The following is a 26,471-nucleotide window of genomic DNA, read 5'->3' as shown; positions in this document are numbered from 1 at the left end:
TAACATTCTGGAGGCCTCATTTATGACCCTATTTTCATGAAACTTGGTCAGAATGTTTATCTTGATGATCCCTAGGTCAAGTTCGAATTTGGGTCTTGTGGGATCAAAAACTAGGCCATGTGCTCAAATCACATGAAAAGCTTGTTAACACTCTTGAGGCCAGATTTATGATCCTATCTTCATGAAACTTGGTCAGAATGTTTGTCTTGTTGAACTATAGGTCAAGTTTGAAACTGGATCATGTGGGGTCAAAAACTAGGTCAGCAGGCCAGATCAACTCTGGTGAGTGATATAGGGCCATCATGGCCCTCTTGTTTATAACAGGGTCTTTAACTGCTGCCTGTCTACCTGTACGTAATAGGATAAAGAAACTGCTGCCAGTCTACCTGTATGTAATAGGATAAAGAAACTGCTGCCTGTCTACCTGTATGTAATAGGATAAAAAAACTGCTGCCTGGCTACCTGTATGTAATAGGATAAAGAAACTGCTGCCTGTCTACCTGTCTGTAATAGGATAAAGAAACTGCCTTATTGTGAAGCTAAATTGATGTAAATATTTCAAATATAACTTTTCTGTTTCAGGGCCTGTACCTGCTGCCTGTTTACCTGTATGTAGCAGGAAAAAGTAATTGCCCAGCTGTGAGGTTACACACACTGAATGCCTTACCAAAACTGGCTACTCATAAGGTGATATTATACTTACTGAAAATATCATTAAAGTAAACTAAATAAAATTGTATCAGTAACTGGAAAATGGTTACAGCTTTGTAACTAGTCCTTCATGTGTGTGTTTGTGTGTAATGGAGTGGGAGAACAGTTCAGATGCTTTCATTTACACCAAAACCTGTCTAAAAAATTTGTCCACGCAACTACTTAGACGCTACTGGACAGATTTACACCAAACTTCACAAGAATGATCATTATCAAGCCTAGTTTTGCATATCATTGGAATTTTCCGTTTTGATATGCAGCAGAGTAATGGCCCTTGATTGATGAAATTTGATGCTGTTTTGGCCACTTCTCTTATATTATTTTGCATATTTTCCCAAATTCTTACAGGAGTGATCAGTGTCAAGCCTCATTGTGCATATTGTAAGCATTTTCCAGTTTATTGAATTTCTGCAGAGTTATGACACTTGATTCTTCAAATTTTATGATGTATTGGCTACTTCTCTTATATTATTGGTCAGATAAACCTTACAGGTGCGATCAGTCCAAGACCTCATTGTACATATTGTTGGCATGTTGATTTGTCAATTTCTATTATCTATGCTACTTCTCAAATACCACTGCTTGAAATCCCATCAAACTTCATAGGAGTTACCACTGCCAAACCTAGTTGTATATATAGTTGAAATGTTATTGTTCATTGATTTTCCCTGGAGTTATGGACCTTAATTTGTGGTATTTTACAATTTCTGCATGGTAAGTGGTGGGAGACATACGTTTTTCGTGAAAAAAATCTCGAGTCTTATATTGCACTCGAGATGTTGGTTGCATCATTCTTTATCATGCCAAGTCCATTCTGAAAATAATATGTTTTCTGAAATTGTCTTATACTGATGTCCTCCCTAAACTTTTAAAATGAACCTGAGTGAGCTTATAAAATATATACTGTAAACCTAGAAATGTTTTCGCGCTTTTTAAATTAGCGCCTTTCGTGGGTAGTATGTTTCCGTGAAATTAAATAGCCGTGAAAAACTCTGATCTAACAAAAACGCGAAAGATTCTAGCTTCAGCTTAAATAGATCCCTATAAAATGGTTCTTTACTTACACATACCTGGATATTAATAGCTCAAATTCTAGTACAATAATTGTATTAAATGAGTGCACAAATCCACATTAACTCAATTGATTGACAAGTTATTTCTCTATGATGTAACAGCCTTTTCAGTATCGATCTGTCAGGCAAACAGGGGATAAAAACAGAAAAAAATATGCATCTCTCGAACGACATATAATGCAATTTGTAGTCGGCAGCCAATGCGATATACACATGTATTATTTGTATGTAAAATATTGTGTCTATTTCTGCTAAGTATTGTTTAATCTCCTCACAAAAGATACTGCTTTAAATTGCAAACAAATGATAGTGTAATAACAGCAATTTACTGACTGTCAATAATCGAGTGTGTGAATAACTGTTGATATGGATGAAAAGGATTGGGGTACCATTATAATTAAAGGGTACAAGATACTGAACGTTTTCGAGAATAGTATAAATGCAAGTATGCAACTATTACCTAAGCATATTAATACGTTCACTTGCGACTTCACTTTCGTGGGATTCGCGATGGATATGATTCCGCGAATATTTGTATCTGCGAAAATGTACACGTTCTGAAAAACGCGAAACATAGTATCTGCGAACATTTCTAGGTTTACAGTATTATGTCTGAAACATTTAACCCTTTGAGAGCTTTAATTGAAAATGTTCTAAGCTGTAATTCTTAGGGAGATCATTGATTCTCTAATTCGCACTAAGTGGGTTTAAATTTTGATACAAAAATATTTTCTGAAGACTTCCAATGTGTTATTATCTTAATTTAGTGAATTAATAAGACTTTGAAGAAACGTTGTATCAAAGAAGAAATATCATCATTTTGACGGGAAAACTTTTGTCTGGCCCGCTTGCAGAAGTGAAGATATAGTTGTCCAAATGGCTGTTTGGTGTATGTGCGTGCGTCCGTCCGTCTGGATTTGTTTGTCCGGATCATAACTTTGACATGCATTGAGGAATCTTATATACACTCGAAACCCGTTATAACGCTTCTCGATATACCGCGGTATTCGTTATAACGCTGTATCGTCTTGGCTCCCAATTTTAGAGGGTAAAAACAAAAATAAAATAAAAAAAAAATAAAAATCCGCTGATGTTATTTAATTTGATCATAACCAGCGTTAAAACTACATGTACGTGTACATTTACACCTTTCCATGACAACTGTGACAAAAATCAATAATCGTCTGCTAGCTTACTTGTTTGCGTATCGCCTTTGTTAAAGTTTCAATACATGTAGGCCTAGCTGTGACAATTAAGCAATCAGTACCGTGTCAAAATTAAATTGTTTGCATTAACAAGCGTGGAAGATCGGTCAGTCAACTATCAAACCGTTTAAGTTTGCACCAATTAAGTGGATGACATTAACACTCGAGTGAATAATAATCAAACAACATGCCCAGTTTTGTAATAAAATGCAGCCGTTTTTCATAATCATCATTCTCGGTTCGTCGGAATTTGCGAAGATTCGACGCACTGAAAGCCATATTGAGAATGTTCTCCCTTTTTAATATCGTATATTAACGACGGCGATTTAACAATTTTTTATATTATTTATCGATTTTCTTCATGTATTCAAAATTATTTTTTTTTAAGACTGTCCGCGTTTTTTCTCTTTTAGTTACATAAACCCCCATATGTAATTCTCATGACAGCGCACTCCTCACACAGCGTTATACATGTTTGCTTCCGGGATAACAATTTCAACTTTCTTTTAGAATCACGACAAAATGAGAAGATGACACAGCGTTATAATTCTTTTAATGTATTTTTCAGTAGCATTTAAGGTAAATAAATGTCCCGTTTATACGATTCTTATCTCTTATTAACATAAAACAGCGTCCAAAATACGTCTAATACATTACCGATGGGTGGGGTATTGCATTTACCGCTGATACGATCAACCCGCGTCATAAATTTAACCCCGCTAGATCCGCGGGTCTCGAACCTTGGACCCCGATGACAGCGTTATAACGGGGTCCCAGTGTATATTTAGCATGAATGTTTAACTCAATGAGACGGAGTGTCATTTGCAAACCTCAGGTTTCTATCTCAGAGGTCACAGTTAGCGGTTAAAGGGTGGACTCGACATGTTGCCCGTGGGCATCTAGTTAACTCATCTGAGCAATGCTCAGGTGAGTTTTTTTGATCGCTAGATGTCAGGCATCTGTCTGTCATCTGTCTGTCTGTCTGTCTTTCAACATTTAGCTTGTGTATGTGATAGAGGCTGTATTTTTCAACTGATCTTCATGAAATTTTGTCAGAATGATAACCTTGATAAAATCTAGGCCAAGTTTGAAAATGGGTCATCTGGGGTCAGAAACTAGGTCACTAGGTCAAATCAACCTTGTGTATGCAATAGAGGCTGTATTTTTCAATTGATCTTCATGAAATTTGGTCCGAATGATTACCTTGATGAAATCTAGGCCAGATTCGAAAATATGTTATCTGGGATAAAAAACTAGGTCACTAGGTCAAATCAAAGAAAAACCTTGTGTATGCGATAGAGGCTGTATTTTTTTAATTAATCTTTATGAAATTTTGTCAGAATGATTACCTTGATGAAATCAAGGCCAAGTTCGAAAATGGGTCATCTGGAATCAAAAACTAGGTCACTAGGTCAAATCAAAGAAAAACCTTGTGTATGCGATAGAGGCTGTATTTTTCAATTGATCTTCATGAAATTTAATCAGAATGATTGCCTTGATGAAATCTAGGTTGAATTTGAATATGGGTCATCTGGGGTCAAAAACTAGGTCAAATTATAGAAAAATCTTGCGTATGCGATAAGAGACTGTATTTTTCAATTTATTTTCATGAAATTTGGTCAGAATGATTGCCTTGATGAAATCTAGGTCGAGTTTGAATATGGGTCATCTGGGGTCAAAAAGTAGGTCACTAGGTCAAATCAAAGAAAAACATTGTGTATGCGATAGAGACTGTATTTTGCAATTGATCTTCATGAAATTTGGTCAGAATGATTGCCTTGATAAAATCTAGGTCCGGTTTGAATATGGGTCATCTGGGGTCAAAGACTAGGTCACCAGGTCATATCTAAGAAAATACTTGTTTAAACTCAAGAGACCACATTTTTGGTCCAATCTTAATGATAATTGGCCAGAATATTTGTTTCCATGAAATCACTAGGTTAAACATGTTTACACTGTTATGGTGTGTTTCTCAGGTGAACGACCTAGGGCCATCTTGGCCCTCTTGTTAACTTAACAGACCATTTTTACTTAAACAGCTTCTACTCTGATCTTACAGGTCAGATATATGCCAGACTTGGTCTGTAGAATCCTGGCATGTACCCCTGTGAAGTTTGCTGATTGGTTCTGCTTGAACTCTTTCAGGGCCTGCCAAAGCTAAAAACAACTTTTTTCACGAACCACTTGAAGGATCATCACTAGACTAAGTCTGGAGCATCCTTGTATGGACCTCTTTCATTCTGTTTAAATGGTTCTGCTTTACCCCTCTAAACAGCTCCTTCTTATGAACATGTTGATGGATTTTCACCAAACTTGGTCTGTCTCATATTTGTTCATTGTTTGACTTAGCCTCTTTTAGGGACTGTTTGAGCTGAAAATAAAAATAGATATCTTTTTAACCTCTTCTTCTCATGAACCACCAGATAGATCTTCACCAGTCTTGGTCTGTAGCATCCTTGTATAGACATCTTTCAAAATTTTACAAATGGATACACTTGGCTCTTTTAGGGCCACCATTGCTAAAAATTGAAGAAAAAAGCGTTAATAGACCTCATGAACCATGTTAGATCATCACCAAAGTTCATCTGTAGCATCATTGGGTGGACCTTTCTCAAGTGATTTCTAGTGATTCTGTCTGACTGCACATAGTGGCCATTTTTGGAGCTATAAAAGGAAAACTTTAAAGTAAGTTTTTCTTATGAACTACTTAACTGATATTTGCTTAACTTAGTGCAAAGCATCTGCTCAACTTTGTGCAAAAGGTTATTCTTGACTTCCTCTTTCTTACCAGAGTCCTATTTATTCATATTTCTGGATGAATGTTTTTCACACTCAACAAAATTGTTGCATCCAGTGATATATTGTGTCATGACATATATTTATGGCCAAAAGATCAAGGTCACATGAGCATTTTTAGGACCATCATGGCCGTCTTGTTTTTATAATGCATACCAAGACCTCTGCAAGAGTGTGAATATTAGTCTCTGGCTGAAAATAAATGCATTGACAATACTGGGGAAATCTTTCAAATGTTTAATTTCCAGGGAATTTTATAAAGTGTAATTAAATTATATATAGTACGTCTGGCACATAAAAACAGAATAGTCAAAACTCGGTATCTCGAATTTCTAGGGACCGTGCTTTTTATTTCGAGATAACCGAAATTCGAGTTATGAGGAGGGATGTATACGACATTGATACACACATCAGTCCCACTGTCCAAAGCGTGAATCTTTCTTGTAATCACTAGTTTCCTGTAATGGACTTTTAAGTTCCTTATAACACCTTGATCCATAGGTTGCGTGATGCTGGTTGAATTCAGAGGAAGAAACACCAGCTTTACTGATTTCAGTCCATAAATCTTTGAATATGCGGGACAGTTGTCCGTAACTAACAAGATTGATCTCTGGTTTCGACACAATATGAAAAGATTTAATAAAAAATAATAACTTTTTTCTTTGACGTAGTGTACACTCCGCGCTGTTGGCACTTAAAGTGTTTTGTGTTTATCAAAGTTTTAAGGTTTTCGAAGATCCCAACTGTTCAAACTGATTAATTAATTATTTTAAATCAAAAGCAATTTTCAGAACGTCTCAAAAACAAATGACTGCTGATTAAAGAAATCTAATGTTTACAGCAAACAATTATCATTATGGCACGTGTAAACAAGTATGACATCATCTCATTTTGATAATCACCGCACCTTTGATATGTCGGCATCATGGGTTACTGGTTAGGCAACAAACATGGACATGTGTTAAAAACCAACCACATTCACAATAACGTGTGAAATTTTATCGCATATTTTTCTCACTTCCGCTTACCGAGTTTACAATGCGCTTGAATTGTATTGACGGGACTGAAAATCCCTTTCGACTCATCCGGAGTCTCGGTAAGTCAAATTTTGACGTAACCGGAGTTGAATTACATATATAAAGAAGGAAATTTGACGGGACTTGAAACTTTCTTTGACTTAAGCGGAATTTCGAGGTAAGAGAGTTTGAGATACCGAGTATTTCGACTGTATATGAATTTATCTGAATTTAAAGGGTGTTTTAATATCTGGCACTTTCAGTATCTGTCTGCCTTTGCATTAGTTTACAAAAAAATTCATTAATGCTCTCAATCTTGTTCTGTCCGATATGGTTTAGGGACAAGTTGTGCATCAAAAGAATATATATGTTATATTAGTTAACTGTCTGCTGTTACATAACTGATATACTGTTGAAAAATGGCATTAAACGCAAAACAAACAAAGATTCATATGGAGCCCTTTTCATGATAAACACGATCAAAGTTGCTTCACATAGCACAAACTCAGCTACTCAGGGTGCCGAATTCATCCTCTACTAGTACAGACACAGAGCCATTTGACCAGAGGGACAGAGCGAGAGAAAGCCTCCAGAACAGAGATAGGGAAATCCTTTTTAGATAAGGCCTGGCCAGCTAACTTAGCCTAGCTCTTTGTTAATAGACAGTCTGGTTCTTTTACGTGCACGGTGTATAACACTGATACACCTGAAGCCATCTTTTCTGGGAAGAACCAGTACTGGCATTTGGTTAAGTGGGAGACACTCAAGAGCATCTCAGAAATTCCTAGTTCCTGGACTGGGATTCAAACCCTGGACCTCTGGATTGACAGTATTATTATTATTATTATTATTATATACCACATTTATATAGCACTCTTTTCATATAAAAATACGTTCAAAAGTGCTTTACATAAAAGCATCTATATAATGTTCAATAAAAATGGTAATTGAACTATTATAGAATGAATTTAAAATTACATTACGGTAATAAGATACATAGCGTTTTAAATTAAAGGTAAGCAGATCAAAACATGAAACAAAATACAATAGCATAAAAAATTAACTGACCTATCAAAGACACAGGTAAGGGCAGAATAGAACAGAAGATATCTTACATTTTGAACAGACAGAATCAACCAGTATGATGCCTGCAAAATGCATCACAGCATGCAAACCGTCACGGATGATTGGGTCAGTCCCCACCTAAATGGTCCGGAGAACAACCATGATACATCCTACAGAAAAAACACTGTTTATATTATTCTGTCACACTAGAGTTCTTGATTAGAGTTATTGATTGGTCGGCAAAGTACCTACATTATTCTACCAGGTAATTAGTGAGATTAGTTCCCAAAAAATTGTATGAAATAATGCGTCTTTAGCGCTTTTTTGAAACTTTGCAAGGTCTTGCAGTCTCTTATGCCAGATGGGAGAGCATTCCATAACATCGCAGCTGCTGTCTGAAGGCTCCTGTCACCAAATCGCACTGTCTGACATTTGGGCACCACTAATTATAATAATAATTAAGTTTTAATGCATTATTCTGCGATCTCAGATTTCTGGATGGCATATATATTTCTAACATGTTCACTACATAAGCTGGTGATTGATCTTCGAGTGCCTTATATGTATGTATTAGAATTTTGTATTTTACCCTGCATGGCACAGGAAGCCAATGGAGTTCACGCAGCACAGATGTTATATGGTCATATCTGGATGTTCTGGTTACGATTCTAGTTGCCGTATTTTGGACATATTGTAGTTTGTTCATTGACTGTTTTGGAATCCCATATAGAAGAGAGTTAAATAATCCAAACGTAATGTAACAAGAGAGTTAATTAGAGATTTGGTTGCGTTTGCAGTTATGTATTGTCTGATGTGACTAATTTGCCACAACTGTGCATAGGAATTCCTGCTTACACTATTCACATGTTGCTCTATCCTCATGTTCGAGTCCGAGGTTCCAGACAATGCCTGATTGTTTGATTTCAGAGCCGTCCACTTTCACAGATATGTTTGAAACAGACTGTGCTTTGTGTTCAGATGAAAATATGATTAATTCTGTTTTTTCAGCATTGAGTTTCAACATGTTGGTATTCATCCAACTTACTATATCCTTTAAACAACTTTCAACGTGATGGATGGTCTCTTCAATAGACATTCTGTTTATTGGTTTGAAGGATTGATATAACTGCAAATCGTCCGCATAGAAATGATTGTTCAGTCCGTGCTTTCTGCAGATAGCTCCAACTGGTTTTGTGTACATTGTGCAGTTCTTTGGCCCTAGGACAGACCCTTTGGGGTACACTGTACTTCATGAGCACTGGTTGTGATAGCTCACCATCTATGCATACGGTCTGGTAGCAGTCACTAAGATATGCCATCATCCATGTGAGTGGCTTGCCTGTAATACCAAAGTGACGTTCTAGGCAATGAATCAACATCCCATGGTCGATAGAGTCAAATGCTGCAGAGAGATCGAGCATCACAAGAATAGTCACATTATTCTTATCCAACGATTGAAGAATGTTATTTTGGACTTTTTAATAGGGAGGTTTCTATCAAGTGGAATTTCTTATAAGCAGATTGATTGACTTCATGGAGTTCACTGTTCCTCAGATGATTTTCTATTCGAACATCTAACACTTTTTCTAAGATTTTAGACAGAAAAGGCAGATTTGACACAGGTCTGTAGTTTTTTAGGACATTAGAATCTAGGCTTGGCTTTTTTAGAAGAGGTCTTATTCGTGAATGTTTGAACGCTTTGAGCACATACGCAGCATCTAGAGATGAATTTATAATTTTTGTTATCACTGGTGTTAGTTCGTCAAGACATTCTTTTAATAACCATGTTGGGATAGGATCTAGTTCACAAGATTTGTTTGCTGACTTTTTAATTATTGATTTCACTTGGTCTTCTGAGGTTTGAGTAAACTCAACATAATTGACACCTGTGTATTCAGTTTCTATGTCATCTAGATCAGATACAGATTGTGTTTGCGATGTTATATTGTTTCTGATTGTTTCGATCTTTCCAATAAAGAAGTCACTGAAATCTTGTGTAAGATGCTGAGGAGATGAAGGTGATGGTAAAATCACCTCATTTGTATCGCCAAGAAGATTTTTGGTAATCTTAGATAAACTCTTGTGGTCACTCCCACATGAGTCGATCAATTTTGCTTGTATAATATTCAACACGAGCTTGTTTTAGCATCTTATTCACTTCAGCACACTGTGTTCGGTAAATTTGGTGATCGATTGTGAGTTTACTTTCACACCATTTCCGCTCTAATTTTCGTTTCTGATGTTTCGCTTCTTGGAGTTGCTTGGTATACCAAGGACATGAAGGTCTGAACACAATAGTCTTGGTAGTCAAAGGGGCGTGTTTGTCTTTATAAAAGTTCCGATTGCACACCAAATATTTTTATCTCAATGTAAATGAGATGTAAAACAAAAATCTTTAAGTCGTTTTTAACATTATATAGCCTGTGTTGATGTTGGCCATAAAAAAAACAAGGATGAATATCCAACAGGAAAAGCCAAGTTCAAACAAGCAGATTCAATGAATTGGTATCCCCCACCGAAAAGGTTTGTGGTGAGGAATGGCAAAAAAATATATCCGTCAAAAAGTTAAGGATGTTAATAAGAAGCAAATAATTTCATTAGTCAAAATCCATTTAACATGCAGTTAAGGAGGTAGGTTACCTTGTTACAAGGGTAAATTCAAATTAGTTGAACCGCAGCATTCTTTTGTATTTCGTGTAATATGAAGTTTTAACTGCTACAATCTCAATTTCGTTTGTCTCTGTCCCTTCAAGTTCAATTTTTGTTCAAGTTTGAAGAACATGACCCTCCGAAGGTATTTCATATTGAAAGAAGAAGGAAAATACGGATATTTAACACTTTTCAGTGTATTTTAGTTTCATTGATATCCGTAGAAGTCTGCATAATTGATAATTTTACTAATATGCACGTTAGCTTTCTAATATAAGCTTAAAATGTGTATGTCGCGGGGCTCGTGTTTCCATGGTAACGCATTTTCTCTCATTTTTAAACAATTATGTATAAAAATAGGGGTTTTCGACGGCTTCAGTGCCATTCTGTTAATGACCAACATGGAATATTTGGGTAATATTATTAGCAAAATACCAAACACTTTACATGGTACCCTATTTTTCTTAAAGTTTAAAGTAACCATGGCAACAGAGATGTTTAAAATAGCTTATATCTTGCTTTTTGTCGTAATTTCTTATAAAAAGTATTGAATAAGATTATCTTTCTTGTTGAAGTAGCTTTAAAACATATTATTTCTAACGTGAGTTATATTTTCCTGTTATTTGCATTTATTCAAACAAATTTCACAGCTTAGAATACTTACAGCAGTACCCCTTGTCTGGAATTTGTCATGGAAAAATGGTTCAGCATGCTGTTATTATTCTCATAGATATTGTTGAAATGAAAATAAAAAGCCGAAGCTGTGTTTCTTAAATAGACCAGTGTCAACGCTTTTAAATTTTACATTTAGATACATAGGTCACGGGGTTCGTTTCCATGGTAACATCAATTCAATTCAAGAAACCACAATTTTCTACTGAAATTTGAACAATTTTAGATCTTAATTTTAGTACATAAGTAACAAATTTTCAACGGAACCTGAAGAATAGGTATTACAAATCAAACTGCTAGATTTTGATTTGAAACTGGCCGTAACAAGTAACCTTTCACCCAACTATATTCCAAATAACATTGCTTATCATCATCCATTTTCTTACATTCCGCATAACATTTCAATATAACTGCATAAAAGAAGCAAAATATTGATTATTATTCAGAGCAAAAGACTCATAATAAAAACTTCAGCAAATAATGGTTATTTGAAAATAGTTAAAATAAAGAAAATGAACAGAATTACGTACTTTCAAGATAAAAGCTATTAATTTTGCGCGGTAACTGACACGTAACGTCATGACGTCAATGACGTCATTTTAAGGCAACATTGTTTTGAAGCGTTTCTGCGGCAATTTATTCATTATTTCTGCATTATAAAACCACAAAGCATCATATCGAAGACAGGTTCATGATTTGTTTTAAGAAGAATGAATATACAAACACATTTAGTTTGTCGTAAACGTCGTCGTAAATCGTCACGTTAGCTTCCGGTTGGACATGCGCACATACAAATATGAAGGTAACCTACCTCCTTAATTGAAATGTGAGCTTGAAGTTTAACTGGAATGAAATATTGTCTTTGAGTGGTTTGGCAACAGGTGTTGCTGATTAACATGTATATTTGAACTTAAAAGAACAGATGTCCTTAAGAGAACACAGGTAAGACATCTTGAACATGGCTGAGGGCAAGGTTTGTGCAGTCACAACTTAACATGTTGAAGGTTTGAACATTAAAAAAATAAAATAAAATAAAAGGAATGGAAATATAATTATATATGTATATATTTATTTTTTTAGGGGGTGGGGGTGCAAGGCAATGGGAGAGGAAACAAAATTTCACATGTTGATTATAAATATTGATGGAAAATTAAAAATGAAAAAAAAAAGGGTGGGGTGGGGGGGGGGGGGGGGCAGAGGATGCATGAGTGGTGGTGGGCATGACTGTATGGAGGAGTGAGGTGGGGGAACTTGCATGTTGATAAATAATCATGGAAGGGTTGAAAAAAAATCTAAAATAAGAAATGAAAAAAAAAAAAAAAAATTTGTTTTTTTTGGGGGGAAGGGGGGTTGGGAGGGGGAGGGGTGTGACCAAGGCAAGTGGGTGACCAGGTGTAGGTGCACAACGTCACATGTTTCTAATAAATGTTCACAGAAAAGAATGAAAGAAATGTAATGAAATTCTGCCGAATGTAAGTTTGTTATGTACAAATATGTGGATTTTTTTGGGGGGTGAGGGGGGGGGGCAGAGGATGCATGATCAGTGGTGGGCATGACTGTATGGAGGAGTGAGGTGGGGAAATGGTACAACTTGCATGTTGATAAATAATTATGGAAGGTTTGAAAAAAATCTAAATTAATGAAAAGAATTTTTGTGTGTGTGTGTGTGGGGGGGGGGGGGGGGGGAGTGTGACCCAAGGCAAGTAGGTGACGAAATGTGGGTGCATAACTTCACATGTTTATTATAAATGTTCACAGAAAAGAATGAAAGAAATTTAATGAAATTCTGCCAAATGGTAAGTTTGTTATGTACAAATATGTGGATTTTTAGACAATTAAAGGGCAATAACTCTGAAATCCGTACAAAATTGTGTGTGCACAACCACATTATACTGCTCTAAATTCTGTTAAAGTTTCATAGCTCAAGGTCAAATATATCAAAAGTTATGATGCAGAAATTGCCATATCTTTAGATCTATAAGTACGCTATATTATAGTTAACACTAGAAACTTCTAAGGGCCATAACTCTGGTGTTACTTGGGCAATCTGTCTGAAACTTGATGGGCCCCATAACCTCATAGTGGTGAACATGTTTATGAAGTTTGTCTGAAAAAAATGTAAAATAATGAATTTTTTTTTTTTTTTTTGTGGGGGGTGGGGGTGTGATCAAGGAAAGGGGGTGACCAGGTGTGGGTACACAACTTCATATGTTTACAATAAATGTTCATGGAAAAGAATGAAAGAAATTTAATGAAATTCTACCAAATGGTAAGTTTGTTATGTACAAATATGGATTTTTATACAATTAAAGGGCAATAACTCTAAATTTACAAATAAATCCAAACGAAAATTGTGTGTACACAACCACATTATGGTGATCTAAATTCTGTTGAAGTTTCATAGTTCTAGGTGAAATATATCAAAAGTTATGATGCAGAAATTGCCATATTTATAGTACCCTATATAGTTAACAATAGAAACTTCTAAGGGCCATAACTCTGGTGTTACTTGGGCAATCTGACTGAAACTTGACGGGCCGCAAGAACTCATAGTGGTGAACATGTATATGAAGTTTTAAATAAATATTCCCAACCATTTCCTAGATATGGCTCCGGACGGAAAGACGGACAGAAGGACGGACGGACGGACAACGCCAAAACTATATCCCTCCGACTTTCGTCGGGGGATAAAAATGCAGCCTCCTAAAAGTGCAACCACAGCATGTGTGAAAGAGCACAAACAAAGTCAAAGCAAACTTGCATGGAAACATGAGTCACGTAGCTTGCATAAGCCAGCTTATTGTGCACTTATCCTCAATCTTACCCCCACCATGTTCCAAGGTCGCACCAAATTAACAACCATTTTGATCTCCTGTAGATGAAGTACATTGTTTAATTTATTAGTTGTCTGAAGGTAAAATTTTTCAAAACGTGATGAATGAAATGTAATCTTTTCTGTTAAAACAAATATAAATATCTGCATGATAAGATTATATTTGAAAATCATTATAAGTTAATTTGAAGTTAATCATTAAAAATTTTGAAAAAGTGCTTTAAATTTTGTTCCAAAACAATATGTTTTTGCAAGATGCATTTATAACAGGACAATGCACATATTATCATATCATATTTTAAACTGGACAAAAACTATGTATTTTAAAATGTTATTCATAATTTTTAGTAAAATAACTCTTGAGCTCAGATATCTTTTGAAAATTATATTAAAGATAGCCAATGCCGGTCTATCACTAAAATATTTTATTTCTGGTTATTTACTTCAAATGCAGAAAATCCTCTTCAAATATATTTAACCTGACTAGATATATAGATTAATTGTGTATGTAGATTTAATAACTAATTTAACCCTTAGCCTACTGGCGGCAAGTGATTCTGCCTTTGCGACCAGTGCAGACCAAGATCAGCCTGCACATCCGTGCAGTCTGATCATGGTCTTCACTGTTCGCTATTCAGTCAGTAAATTTTTAGTAAACACCCCCTTCAAATGATAAATGGTACTGCCCATATTGGAAGATGGACCAGTCTAAAGTATAAATTATAGAAATTTAGCATGGTAAGGGTTAAAATGTCATGCAGTAACAGTCACTTGTTTAAAAAAAAATCAGTTTTTTAGTGGAAGTACACATTTATAGTAGTGTTTATCTGTACATGAACATTGTGTTGTACCCCACTGTATTGGGGATGAACATTCATTTGTTTATGCCAAATAAAATATTGAATATTGAATTGAATTGTAAAGTGTTTACTATTTTAAACCTCATGCATATTACTGTTAATACTCATGAACATGTAAATTTTATGTTTACAAAAACTGTGTAGAAATTGTTTATATTTTCAAATATGAAATTTGAGTCTAATATACATGTACATGAGAAAAAAAGTATGTTCAACATAATAGACTAGATAAAAATTGGGGGAAAACTTTATAATCATTCAAAATGTCCGAATTACATGATAGTAAGTCCACAGATCTTACAGAATTTTAGAATCTCTGTGGTCAAGTTGTTAATGTGACCAGTGCAGACCAAGATCATGGTCTGCACTGTTCGCTATTCAGTCAGTAAATTTTCAGTGAACACCCCTTTAAGTAATAAGTTGTACTGCCCAACTTGAATGATGAACCAGTCCATTTTACAAACTTAGTTTGGTTGTTCTATCCAGGTAATTATCTGGTCTGAAATACTGTCTTGGGTCTTCCTCTGTCATCAAAACTGGAAAGCCTCAATATGGACAAAATTATGTCTGTGTTTCTTAAAACAAAGCAAAATAAATGATTGAATGAATGAATGAATGATTGAATGAATGAATTTGTACCCTGTCTACCCACTGGCACCAGATCAGAAAGAAAATGCCTCCGTAAGTGTTATACCCTACCACTAGGTATTCTATAAGAACCATGGTCATGAACGTGAAAATATACTAACCCGTTTCAATCGCGCATTTCATACCTAAAACACGCAGTGTGGTAAATGTGTACTATGGATATCAAACAAGTGGTAATTTATCTTCCATTGTGTACCGGTCATATTTTTTCAATACATTTTATCTTAGAAAGACAACGCGTAGTTTATAGTAATTTCAACATTAGACAAAAAACTTGCTTGAACTTCCCTGGTAAAGTTCCGTTCTAGATTACAAAACCATTCTGATTGGCTGTTGTAAAAATGTATGTCCATCGTCATTTTAGTACACGCGTTGGCTAAAATGTGAAAATGCAGCATTAATGTGCAAAATGAATAAAATAAACAGAACAGATGCAGACCAATGTACGATTTCAAATCAAAGATCATATACAAGATGAATTTCATTCATCATTTCGAGTTTTAGTGTAAAATCGTGATTTTTTTAAATTCTGTTTTTGTTTGTTTACGTTTCGCCAAACATGTGCACACTGCCGTGACCTCTAGACCGGATGTTCATTAGGGAAGGTCAAGCAAGTTTTTTCTGTAACGTTGACGAAAGCATAAAATATGTTGATAATCTCAGCAATATGGAATATTGAGACAATGTGACTGGTGCACGATGGAAGATAAATTATCACTTGTTCAATATACTAGGTACCCATTCACCGAACTGCGCGTTTAAGTTGAGAAATGTACGATTGAAACGGGTTAGTGCACTTTCCCGTTCATGACCATGGTTCTTATAGAATACCTAGGGGTAGGGTATAACACGTACAGAGGCATTTTCTTTCTGATCTGGTGCCAGTGTGTCTACCTTCATGCAAATAGCACTTTTGATGATGCTTTCTGGTTGGCTGTTGTCTAGTTAATAAAATTTGTAGAAAGACACATTGGATGTTAAGAATGAAGGCAGCAAAGTAATAGCAAACTCTGTTTCATTGAATCTATCCATGAAAGGTAATGCCCTTTATGCCCCTAGCACCCGCTTAAGCGGAACTGTATTATACATGATTATTGAATGAACTGCATGATTCCAAAGAACTAAAAAATAAAACAACACTGAGCATTTTTCACTTAACTTCTCATTCAGCTCATTGGTAGTTCTAATATACAAAACAGAGAGAAAAAGTGACTGCAAAACTAGCGTCTTTTTTTTTTTTATATTTCAAAGTGTGACAATGCTTTCCCAGCTATTTGCTTGATTGGCTTAAATAAGTTATAAAATGTTAATGCTGAGAAAGACTGAATGATCTAGTCCCCAAAGATCTGATTGCAGCTTATAAATACATGTACTGGGTGTCAGTCTGAGAAATTAAGATATACTCAAAGGAAATAAGATATTTCGTTGGGGAAGTGATGAGATAGAATGAGATCATGGATTAGCCTTTCTTTTCACAGCTTGAGAAATTTGTCTTCAACTTACTAAGTTGACATTTAGAAATTAACAGAGAAGGTATTAACGGTTTGATTGATACATGGTGTCGAAGGTGGTTTATAAATCAAAATATGGAATAGTTAAAAAGAACCAAAAAGTACATTTTTGTAACTTTCTGGCCATCATTTTAGTGTATTTATGCAAGCTGGACTCGGCTGTTGGTATCTTGTGAGAGTAATTTACTTTCTCTGCTCTGTGCTACACACAAGATCATGCATTATTTACCCTCTGGCTTCAAAGGCATCCCACAAAAAGCATGATGTTTCATATGTAAATTAAGCATGAAATTTAAAGAAACTTGTTTTTTATTGGTTATTATGTCTCCCACATGTAGTGGGGCAGACAAATTGATTTAGAGCTGTCTCTGTCTGTCCGTCAGTGTCACAAAGTTTGTGCACGCATTTCCTTCGACACCACTGGATGGATTTACACCAAACTTTACACGAGTGATCATTGTCAAGTCTAGTAGTGTATATAATTGGCATTTTCTAGTTCAATGATTTTCAGCGGAGTTATGGCCCTTGATTCATCAAATTTTATTATGTTTTGGCCACTTCTCTTATATAACTGGGTGGATTTCCACCAAACCTTATAGGAGTTATTAGTGCCAATCCTAGTTATATGTATCCTCAACATGTTCCGGTTCAGTGATTTCAGCGAAGTTATGGCCCTACATTTGTCTTATTTTACCTTGTTCGGGCAACTGCTCCGATACAACCAGGAGGAATTACACCAAACTTTATAAAAGTGATCAATGCCAAGCCTAGTTATGCATATCATGGGCATGTTCTGGTTTGGTGTTTTTTTTTTTTTTTCAGAAGAGTTATGGCCCTTTATTCATGATATTTTACTATGTTTTAGTCACTTCTCTTATATAATTGGAAGGATTTCCAACAAACCTTAAAGGAGTGATCAGTGCCAATTCTTATTATGCGTATTATCGGCATGTTCTGCTTCAGTGATTTTAGGGGAGTTATGGCCCTTTATTTGTAAAATTGTATGATATTTTGGCAACTTCTCTTACACCATTGGGCAGATTTCTACCAAACCTTACAGGAGTTATCAGTGCCAAGCCTAGTTATACATATCATCGGCATGTTCTGGTTCATTGATTTTAAGCAGAGTTATGGCCCTTGATTTTTCATATTTTACAGTATTTACACTACTTGCTGCATACTATTAGGCTGAATTTCACCAAACCTCACAAGTGATTAGTGTGAAGCGTAGTTGTGCATATTAGTGCAAAAATGGTGATATAACAATATGACAGCAGTATCCAAACTGGACACACCAAATACCAAAGTGCAACAGTGGTGATATAACAATATGACAGCAGTATCCAAACTGGACACACCAAATACCAAAGTGCAACAGTGGTGATATAACAATATGACAGCAGTATCCAAACTGGACACACCAAATACCAAAGTGCAGAAATGGTGATATAACAATATGACAGCAGTATCTAAATTAGACACACCAAATACCAAAGTGCAAAAATGGTGATATAACAATATATCAACAGTATCTAAACTAGACACAACAAATACCAAAGTGCACAAATGGTGATATAACAATATGACAACAGTTTCTAAACTGGACACACCAAATACCGAAGTGCAGAAATGGTGATATAACAATATGAGAACAGTTTCTAAACTGGACACAACAAATACCAAAGTGCAAAAATGGTGATATAACAATATAACAGCTGTATCTAAACTGGACACACCAAATACCAAAGTGCAACAGTGGTGATATAACAATATGACAGCAGTATCCAAACTGGACACACCAAATACCAAAGTGCAGAAATGGTGATATAACAATATGACAGCAGTATCTAAATTAGACACACCAAATACCAAAGTGCAAAAATGGTGATATAACAATATATCAACAGTATCTAAACTAGACACAACAAATACCAAAGTGCAAAAATGGTGATATAACAATATGACAACAGTTTCTAAACTGGACACACCAAATACCGAAGTGCAGAAATGGTGATATAACAATATGAGAACAGTTTCTAAACTGGACACAACAAATACCAAAGTGCAAAAATGGTGATATGACAATATGAGAACAGTATCTAAACTGGACACAACAAATACCAAAGTGCAAAAATGGTGATATAACAATATGACAGCTGTATCTAAACTGGACACAACAAATACCAAAGTGCAAAAATGGTGATATAACAATATGACAACAGTTTCTAAACTGGACACACCAAATACCGAAGTGCAGAAATGGTGATATAACAGTATGAGAACAGTTTCTAAACTGGACACAACAAATACCAAAGTGCAAAAATGGTGATATAACAATATGACAACAGTATCTAAACTGGACACAACAAATACCAAAGTGCAGAAATGGTGATATAACAATATGACAGCTGTATCTAAACTGGACACACCAAATACCAAAGTGCAAAAATGGTGATATAACAATATGAAAACAGTTTCTAAACTGGACACACCAAGTACCAAAGTGCAAAAATGGTGATATAACAATATGACAGCAGCTAGTATCCAAACTGGACACAACAAATACCGAAGTGCAACAATGGTGATATAACAATATAACAACAGTTTCTAAACTGGACACAGTAATGGGAACTGTAATTTATATGACGTCAGACACCTCAAGTCACATTCTTACTTATTGACAAGTGAAAGCCAAACTGAGTTGCCTACGGATGTTTCTGCAGAATCACATTATTAGCTCCAAATTTTATGATCACCCTTCAACCATCGTTGGTTATCCGTTGTCCATTTGCTATCTGTCAGCATCAAAATTTTTGTTTAAAAATCTTCTGCTCTGAAACTTCTGCTCAGAGTTACACTTAGCATCCTGGCATGGACCTCTCTCTGGTTCTGAAAACAGTCTTTAGTGCCAGTTCCGTAAACCTTAAAATAAAAAATAAAATGCCTCATAATGGATATACAAACATACTGAACCAAGGGTTCTAGATCTGAAAATAGAAAAACCTTTAAAGAACTTCTTCTCATGAACCACTTGATGGATCTTCATCAATCTGACTAAAGTACTTGATCTTCTAAACGAAGATCTGAGAACGACCTATTCACATTCGTCTTCTGTATATTTTGGATTTCCAAGATTGCTATTTTTATTTTCGCAAATCTATTTTTGTTTGAACCAATCAGACAACTTGTTCGAATGTCAAAGAGTAAGGAAAAATCGCAGTTAATCCAGGGCTCGAACCCAGGACCTCTCGCTTACAGAGCAAGTACGCTACCGACTGAGCTAACCGGCTATCTGACATCGTTCGACATAAAAATTGTTGATATCAAATATCAAGGCTTTTTAAAGCTTGCAGAATGTTGTAAGTTAACTTTTTATTGGCTAGCGGAAGGGTTGTCAGAACAAGGCCATCAATAGCTCGTTGTCAGATCCTATGCGTAGCATAATAGGAGATGTACTTTAGTCAGATTGGATCTTCATTAAACTTGGTCTGTAGCATTGTGATAAAGTCGTCCCTGAAGTTTGTTCAAATGAGGGCAGTTGGTCCCTATTAAGGGGCCGCTAGAGTTATAAATAGAAAAACCTTTAAATGACTTATTCTCATGAACCACTTGATGGATCAGCATCAAACTTGGTTTGTAGTATACTTTTAACAAGGAGATGATTCTTCCTCTTTTCAGCTGATTTCTTCTTATTGAACAGAAAAGTTTGGAAAAAAAGTTCTCAGATTTGGCAAGATTTGTGCAAAAAAATGTAATATTGTTCAAGGGTGTAGGGGGTATCTTCTTACTTCTGCTTTTTTGGTCAACAGGCAATCACATCCCTGTTTTTAAGGTTTTCCCTCTAAAATGTTAAAATGGGAGCACTTGGCCCCATCTAGAGCTAAACAATGAAATACCTTTTAATGACTTCTCATGAACTGCTTGATGAATCTTCATTCAAGTTCGTCTGTAAGATCATTTTAAGCTCCTCTCTCAATGTTCAAATAAGGGCACTTCGCCCCTAAAAAAGGGGCCGCTGGAGTTATAAACTGAAATACAACTTTTTATCGTGAACTGCTGGATGGATCTTCTTCAGTCTTGGTCTGTTGCATCATTGTAAGCTCCTTTCTAAAATTTGTTCAATTGGGGGCACTTGACCCCTTTTAGGGACCACTAGAGCTAATGAAAACCTTGAAACAACTTCTTCTCATGAACCTGTCGCTGAATCTTCTTCAAACCTGCTCTGTAGCATCATTGTAAACTCCTCTAAATTTTGGTGAAATGGGGGCACTTGGCCACTTTTAGGGGCCACTATAGCTAAAAATAGAAAAACCTGTAAACAACTCCTTCTCATGAATCGATTGATGGATGTAGAATCATTTTAAGGTCCTCCATCAAATTTGTTCAGATAGGGGCACTTGACCAAGCTGTTTTATGTTTTTGTATACTAAACACAGATATCATCATTCATGATTCAGTGTGTCATACATATATTCAAAGTCAAATAGTCAAGGTCAGGTGAGCGACTCTTGTAATATGTAAGTGGTCATATATAGAAAATTTTATTCACAATGAAGGAAAAATATTAAAAGTAATAACAAAATTATCAAAAGTTATGTGTAATCTGTAAAAAATAGATTACAAATGATTGAATATAATGTTTTAGAAAAGATAAACTAGACTGATTGAAAATGTGTACTTCACAGTTTGTTTGTTTGTTTGTTTGTTTGTTTGTTTTTGGGTAGCACTGTTTTACAAAAGTATTTTAGTTAAGAAAAGCCCAGCAGTTAACCTATGTTCATGGATTCTGCACCAGTACTAACCTGTCCTCCCACAAGTATCTGCCAACATCTCCACAGAGCTGAAGGAAGAAATGACTTAGGAGAGTATATTGTCACAGAGAAACTACACTTCAACCGAGAATTGAAGTGGAGACCCATTGATATGTAGATCTATAGTCTACATATTGACCTAAGTGAGAAGGCTATGTAGAATCTAGTTCACAGAGTGAACTCTAGGAAAAAGCAGAATGAAGCTACAAATGACTGATCAGGCTAAGGGTTGATAAGAATACATCATAATTCTTAGCTCAGCTATACAGAGTATATGGAGTGCTATTGTACTCGACCCGGTGTCAGCGTCCCCTTGGTTAAAGTTTTGATGCACTTTCTCTTTATCTCTGTAATTACTAGATGGATTTGCTTCAAACTTAAAATTAATATTCTTCATCATCACCCACATCATATGGCACAAGGGTCATAACTCTCGCACCAATATTTCAAGAATTATCCCCCTTTTTACTGAGAATTTCAGGTTAAAGTTTTGGTGCACTTTCACTGTATCTCAGTTATTAAGGAATGGATTTAAAATAGTTGTTCCACATCATCACCCACATCATATGACACAAGGGCAATAACTCTTGCATCAATATTTCATGAATTATATCCCCTTTTTTACATAGAATTTCAGTTTAACTTTGATGATTTCTCATCATATCTCTGTTGTTACTAAATGAATTTGATTCAGACTTGAAGAGACTAACTCACACATTTTAGGCGAAAAATAATTTCTCTCAAAAATCTATAAAATACTCAGAAATTGAGTAGTAGAACAAATTTACTGACAAAGGATTTTTGCAAGATATTGTTATAGATAACCAAACATGTTGTGTAGAAGGTAGTAAACCATTGCATACTTTTGAAATAATGTAGAAATTTACATTCTTCTTGCATTTTTACCAATATCTAACTTTTATTTTTACCCACTTTATCATTTTTTCTGTGTCATATATACATTCTAAGTCAAACATGGTGGAAATGAGTAGCTTTAAAGTGTTTGTTCCACATCATCACTCACATCATATGACACAAGGTCCATAATGCTGGCACCAATATGTAATGAGTTATGCCTCCTTTTTACTTTAATTTCAAGTTCAAGTTGTGATGCATTTTTGCTCTATCTCAGTTATTACTAAATAGTTAGCAACATGATATGACATAATTATGGTGCATTACTCTTGCAGAAATTTTCCATGAATAATGTCCCTTTTATACTTATTTAACGTTTTAGTACACTTTATCTCTATCTCTGTTATTACTAAAAACATTTGACACAGCCTTTAGCTATTGTCAAATACACATGTATCTTCATCCTCATTGGAGTCATTAAACACTCCATTGACAGCTCCAGCTTCCTTGGATGTTCCCAATATCTCTCTCCAGCATCAAAATAGTTGAGCGTGCTGTCTCCTGTGACAGCTCTTGTTATAGTTATTGCTGAGAAAGAATTGAGTATTAAAGTTTAGACCATATTTAATGGTGTTTGAGAGAAACTGTATTTTGGATTGTGCTAACAATGTTGATTTGTCACAGAATGTGGCTGTTTGGGGTAGGGCTTATTTTCCTATATATATTAATAAAATTTATGCAGTGAAGAAATTGAAAATCCAAGAATGGTGATCTGATTTTGAAAGAGGAATTTTTCTTAGCTGTACTGCAGTGTTCATGAACATCCATTGAGGTGGGTGAAATAGGGTCAACATTGCCCTCTTGTTTGACCTATTATTATGCCATTAAGCCCTCAGTAGTGATGTCTGCAATTATTTGAAATTAATAAATAGAATTCGGTTTAAAATAAAAATAAAATTAAATAAATCATTATATTAATTTGCCATGAGGAATTATTTTTGAAATTCAGTGCAAGGTCATGTTAGCACTGAGACGTATGCTCCATCCCGGATATAGCCTTTGAAATGGATTGCAAGTCATCATACCAATGAATGATCTTGAAAACCATAGATTTTACCAAGTATCTACTGAATGTCTATTAAAATGCATGTTTCTGCAGCCGTGTGCAGATATTCAATTGTCTCTACACAATTTAGAACAAAAGATATTGGTCTGTTTACTCACTGTGGGGCAATGCAGAGCCAATTTCCACCATTCTGTTGCTATAAAAAAAAAAAAAAATATTTCCCACAAATGATGTAATGAATCTGTTATTGTCAACCTTTGGTGTTATTGGATATATTTTGTGACTTAATTCTTCAGTGACTGACAAAGAATTATTTACAGCTCACTGACTAAGAATCATTTACAGCTCACTGACTAAGAATCATTTACAGCTCAATGATTGGGTTTGTAAAATTCTTCATGCAAAGAAACCATCCAGCTGGCTTATAGAAGGTCAGTGTTTTACCCGTGTGCTCACCCATGTTTGAAATAATGCCAAGATTGGCACTTGGAATCTTCTTCTACCATAAAATGGTATAGAAGTCACTATATGGCCTAGATCATGTTTGTGTAACTTTTTGTGTAAATCCAAGTAAATGCTTCAGAATCAATCAGGAGATGTAAAACTTGAAAAAAGTCTAAAATACTGCAGTAAATACAGTTATTATAAAAGCAGTGCTAAACATGGAACTATTATTATTATGAAAGCTGAGGACCATAATTTTATAATAAAAATAAACCATTTCTAACATAACTGATAGTTCTCATATGATAGTTCACTTTCCTGATGTTTATTTCAGTTTAATGTAGCACCAGTCTTGAAAACCATCTTGAATTTGGCACAGTCTCCAAAGCTAAAGAGTTTATCAATAAAACTTCTGACAGAGTTGTGGGCCTTGCAGGACAGATGCTTTCCACATTTGCTGAAGGCCATTACAGGGAAAGAAAAAGGATCTGTCCCCATGGCAACAGTGACTGATGATGTCATATTAGCAAAAGCCTCAGCAATCAAAGAGATATGCAAACTAAGGTATTTGTTGTCTATGACTTTTTATACGCCCGTTTGAAAAAACGGGACGTATTATGGGAACGCCCCTGGCGGGCGGGCGGGCGGCGTCCACAGACTTTGTCCGGAGCATATCTGCTACATGCATGAAGGGATTTTGATGAAACTTGGCACAGTTGTTCACCATCATGAGACGGAGTGTCATGCGCAAAAACCAGGTCCCTAGGTCTAAGGTCAAGGTCACACTTAGAGGTCAAAGGTCAAATTCAAGAATGACTTTGTCCGGAGCATATCTTCTTCATGCATGGAGGGATTTTGATGAAAGTTGGCACAATTGTTCATCATCATGAGACGGAGTGTCATGTGCAAGAACCAGGTCCCTAGGTCTAAGGTCAAGGTCACACTTAGAGGTCAAAGGATACAAGAAAGAAAACTTTGTCCTGAGCATATCTTCTTCATGCATGGAGGGATTTTGATATAACTTTGCACAAATTTCACCACTACGAGGCGGAGTGTCATGCGCAAGAACCAGGTCCCTAGGTCTAAGGTCAAGGTCACACTTAGAGGTCAACGGATACAAGAATGAAAACCTTGTCCGGAGCATTTCTTCTTCATGCATAGAGGGATTTTGATATAACTTTGCACAAATGTTCACCACCACGAGGCAGAGTGTCATGAGCAAGAACCAGGTCCCTAGGTCAAAGGTCAAGGTCACACTTAGAGGTCAAAGGTCAGATACAAGAATGACTTTGTCCGAAGCCTTTCTTCTTCATGCATGGAGGGATTTTGATGTAACTTGGCACAATTATACACCATCATGAGAGAAAGTGTCATGCGCAGTTCCCTTCTTTAGAATTACTTCCCTTTGTTGTTACTATAAATAGCTTATATTGTAACTTTTTCATTACTAGTCGTAGGGAAAAATCGAGACCACTTTTCTGTAGTACAACATGCATGCTACATCCAATTATGAGGTGTATTTTGACCAATCTCTACCTGGTAAAGATTTTTGTGTGTACTTAAAATTTTTTTGGGGATTTTTTTGGGGATTTTTTTTTTTTTTAAGATTATCTTCCCTTAGTTGTTACTATAAATAACTTATATAGTAACTTTTTTATAATTGACTGTAGGGAAAAAACAAGACCACTTTTCTGTGGTACAACATAGATGTTACTTTCAAATTTTAGGTGTATTTTAATGTATCTCTACCTGGTAAGGAGTTTTTTTGTGGACTTAGAAAAACAAATGACTTACAATGATTACTAAACAACCACAAAATTAAAATTCCATTTGCAAATACAGGTACTAGAGTAAAGAAATTTGCTGTGACGGGCGTATATTGTGACATTCTGGCACTCTTGTTTTCATTCAAAATACTAGAAGCCATTTGGTTTTATGCATCCCCTCTAATGTGGTGGTGTGTTCCTCTCCTTAGTGTTAACATCCCCACCCCCTACTTTGTAACAGTGACGTTAGGTTGTCAGTAATATATTTGCAGCAAGAAGAGAGGTTCATATATCTTTTCACTTGAGTTCAGGTAACTTGTAAATTAGCTGTGGCTGACTGAGAAAGATGAAGGATTGTTTTCCCCCTATCTTTACGTTTATATTGTATTTTTTCCTGCTTCATTGGACAATGACCCTCTTCCCTTAAGTTAAAGAATCTGTTATTGCTCATTTCATTCATTAATGACTGATACAGCAATAACATTACAGT

The 26,471-nt window shown here is 35.5% G+C and overlaps 1 protein-coding gene across 2 annotated transcripts in view; it reads left to right on the top strand.

Annotated features, from left to right (window-relative positions):
- Window positions 1-26,471, top strand: part of LOC123565272 (focadhesin-like) — a 232,697-nt gene that overhangs the window by 43,356 nt on the left and 162,870 nt on the right. For both annotated transcript variants that reach the window (XM_053550146.1, XM_045359140.2), the window contains exons 4-5: window positions 583-687; window positions 24,550-24,779. In XM_053550146.1, the coding sequence (XP_053406121.1) occupies window positions 583-687; window positions 24,550-24,779 (335 nt within the window). The remainder of the gene's footprint in view (window positions 1-582; window positions 688-24,549; window positions 24,780-26,471) is intronic.

Source organism: Mercenaria mercenaria, chromosome 8 (assembly GCF_021730395.1).
Source record: "Mercenaria mercenaria strain notata chromosome 8, MADL_Memer_1, whole genome shotgun sequence".
NCBI classification, from domain to species: Eukaryota; Metazoa; Mollusca; class Bivalvia; order Venerida; family Veneridae; genus Mercenaria; species Mercenaria mercenaria.
This window is presented reverse-complemented; position numbering and strand designations above follow the sequence as displayed.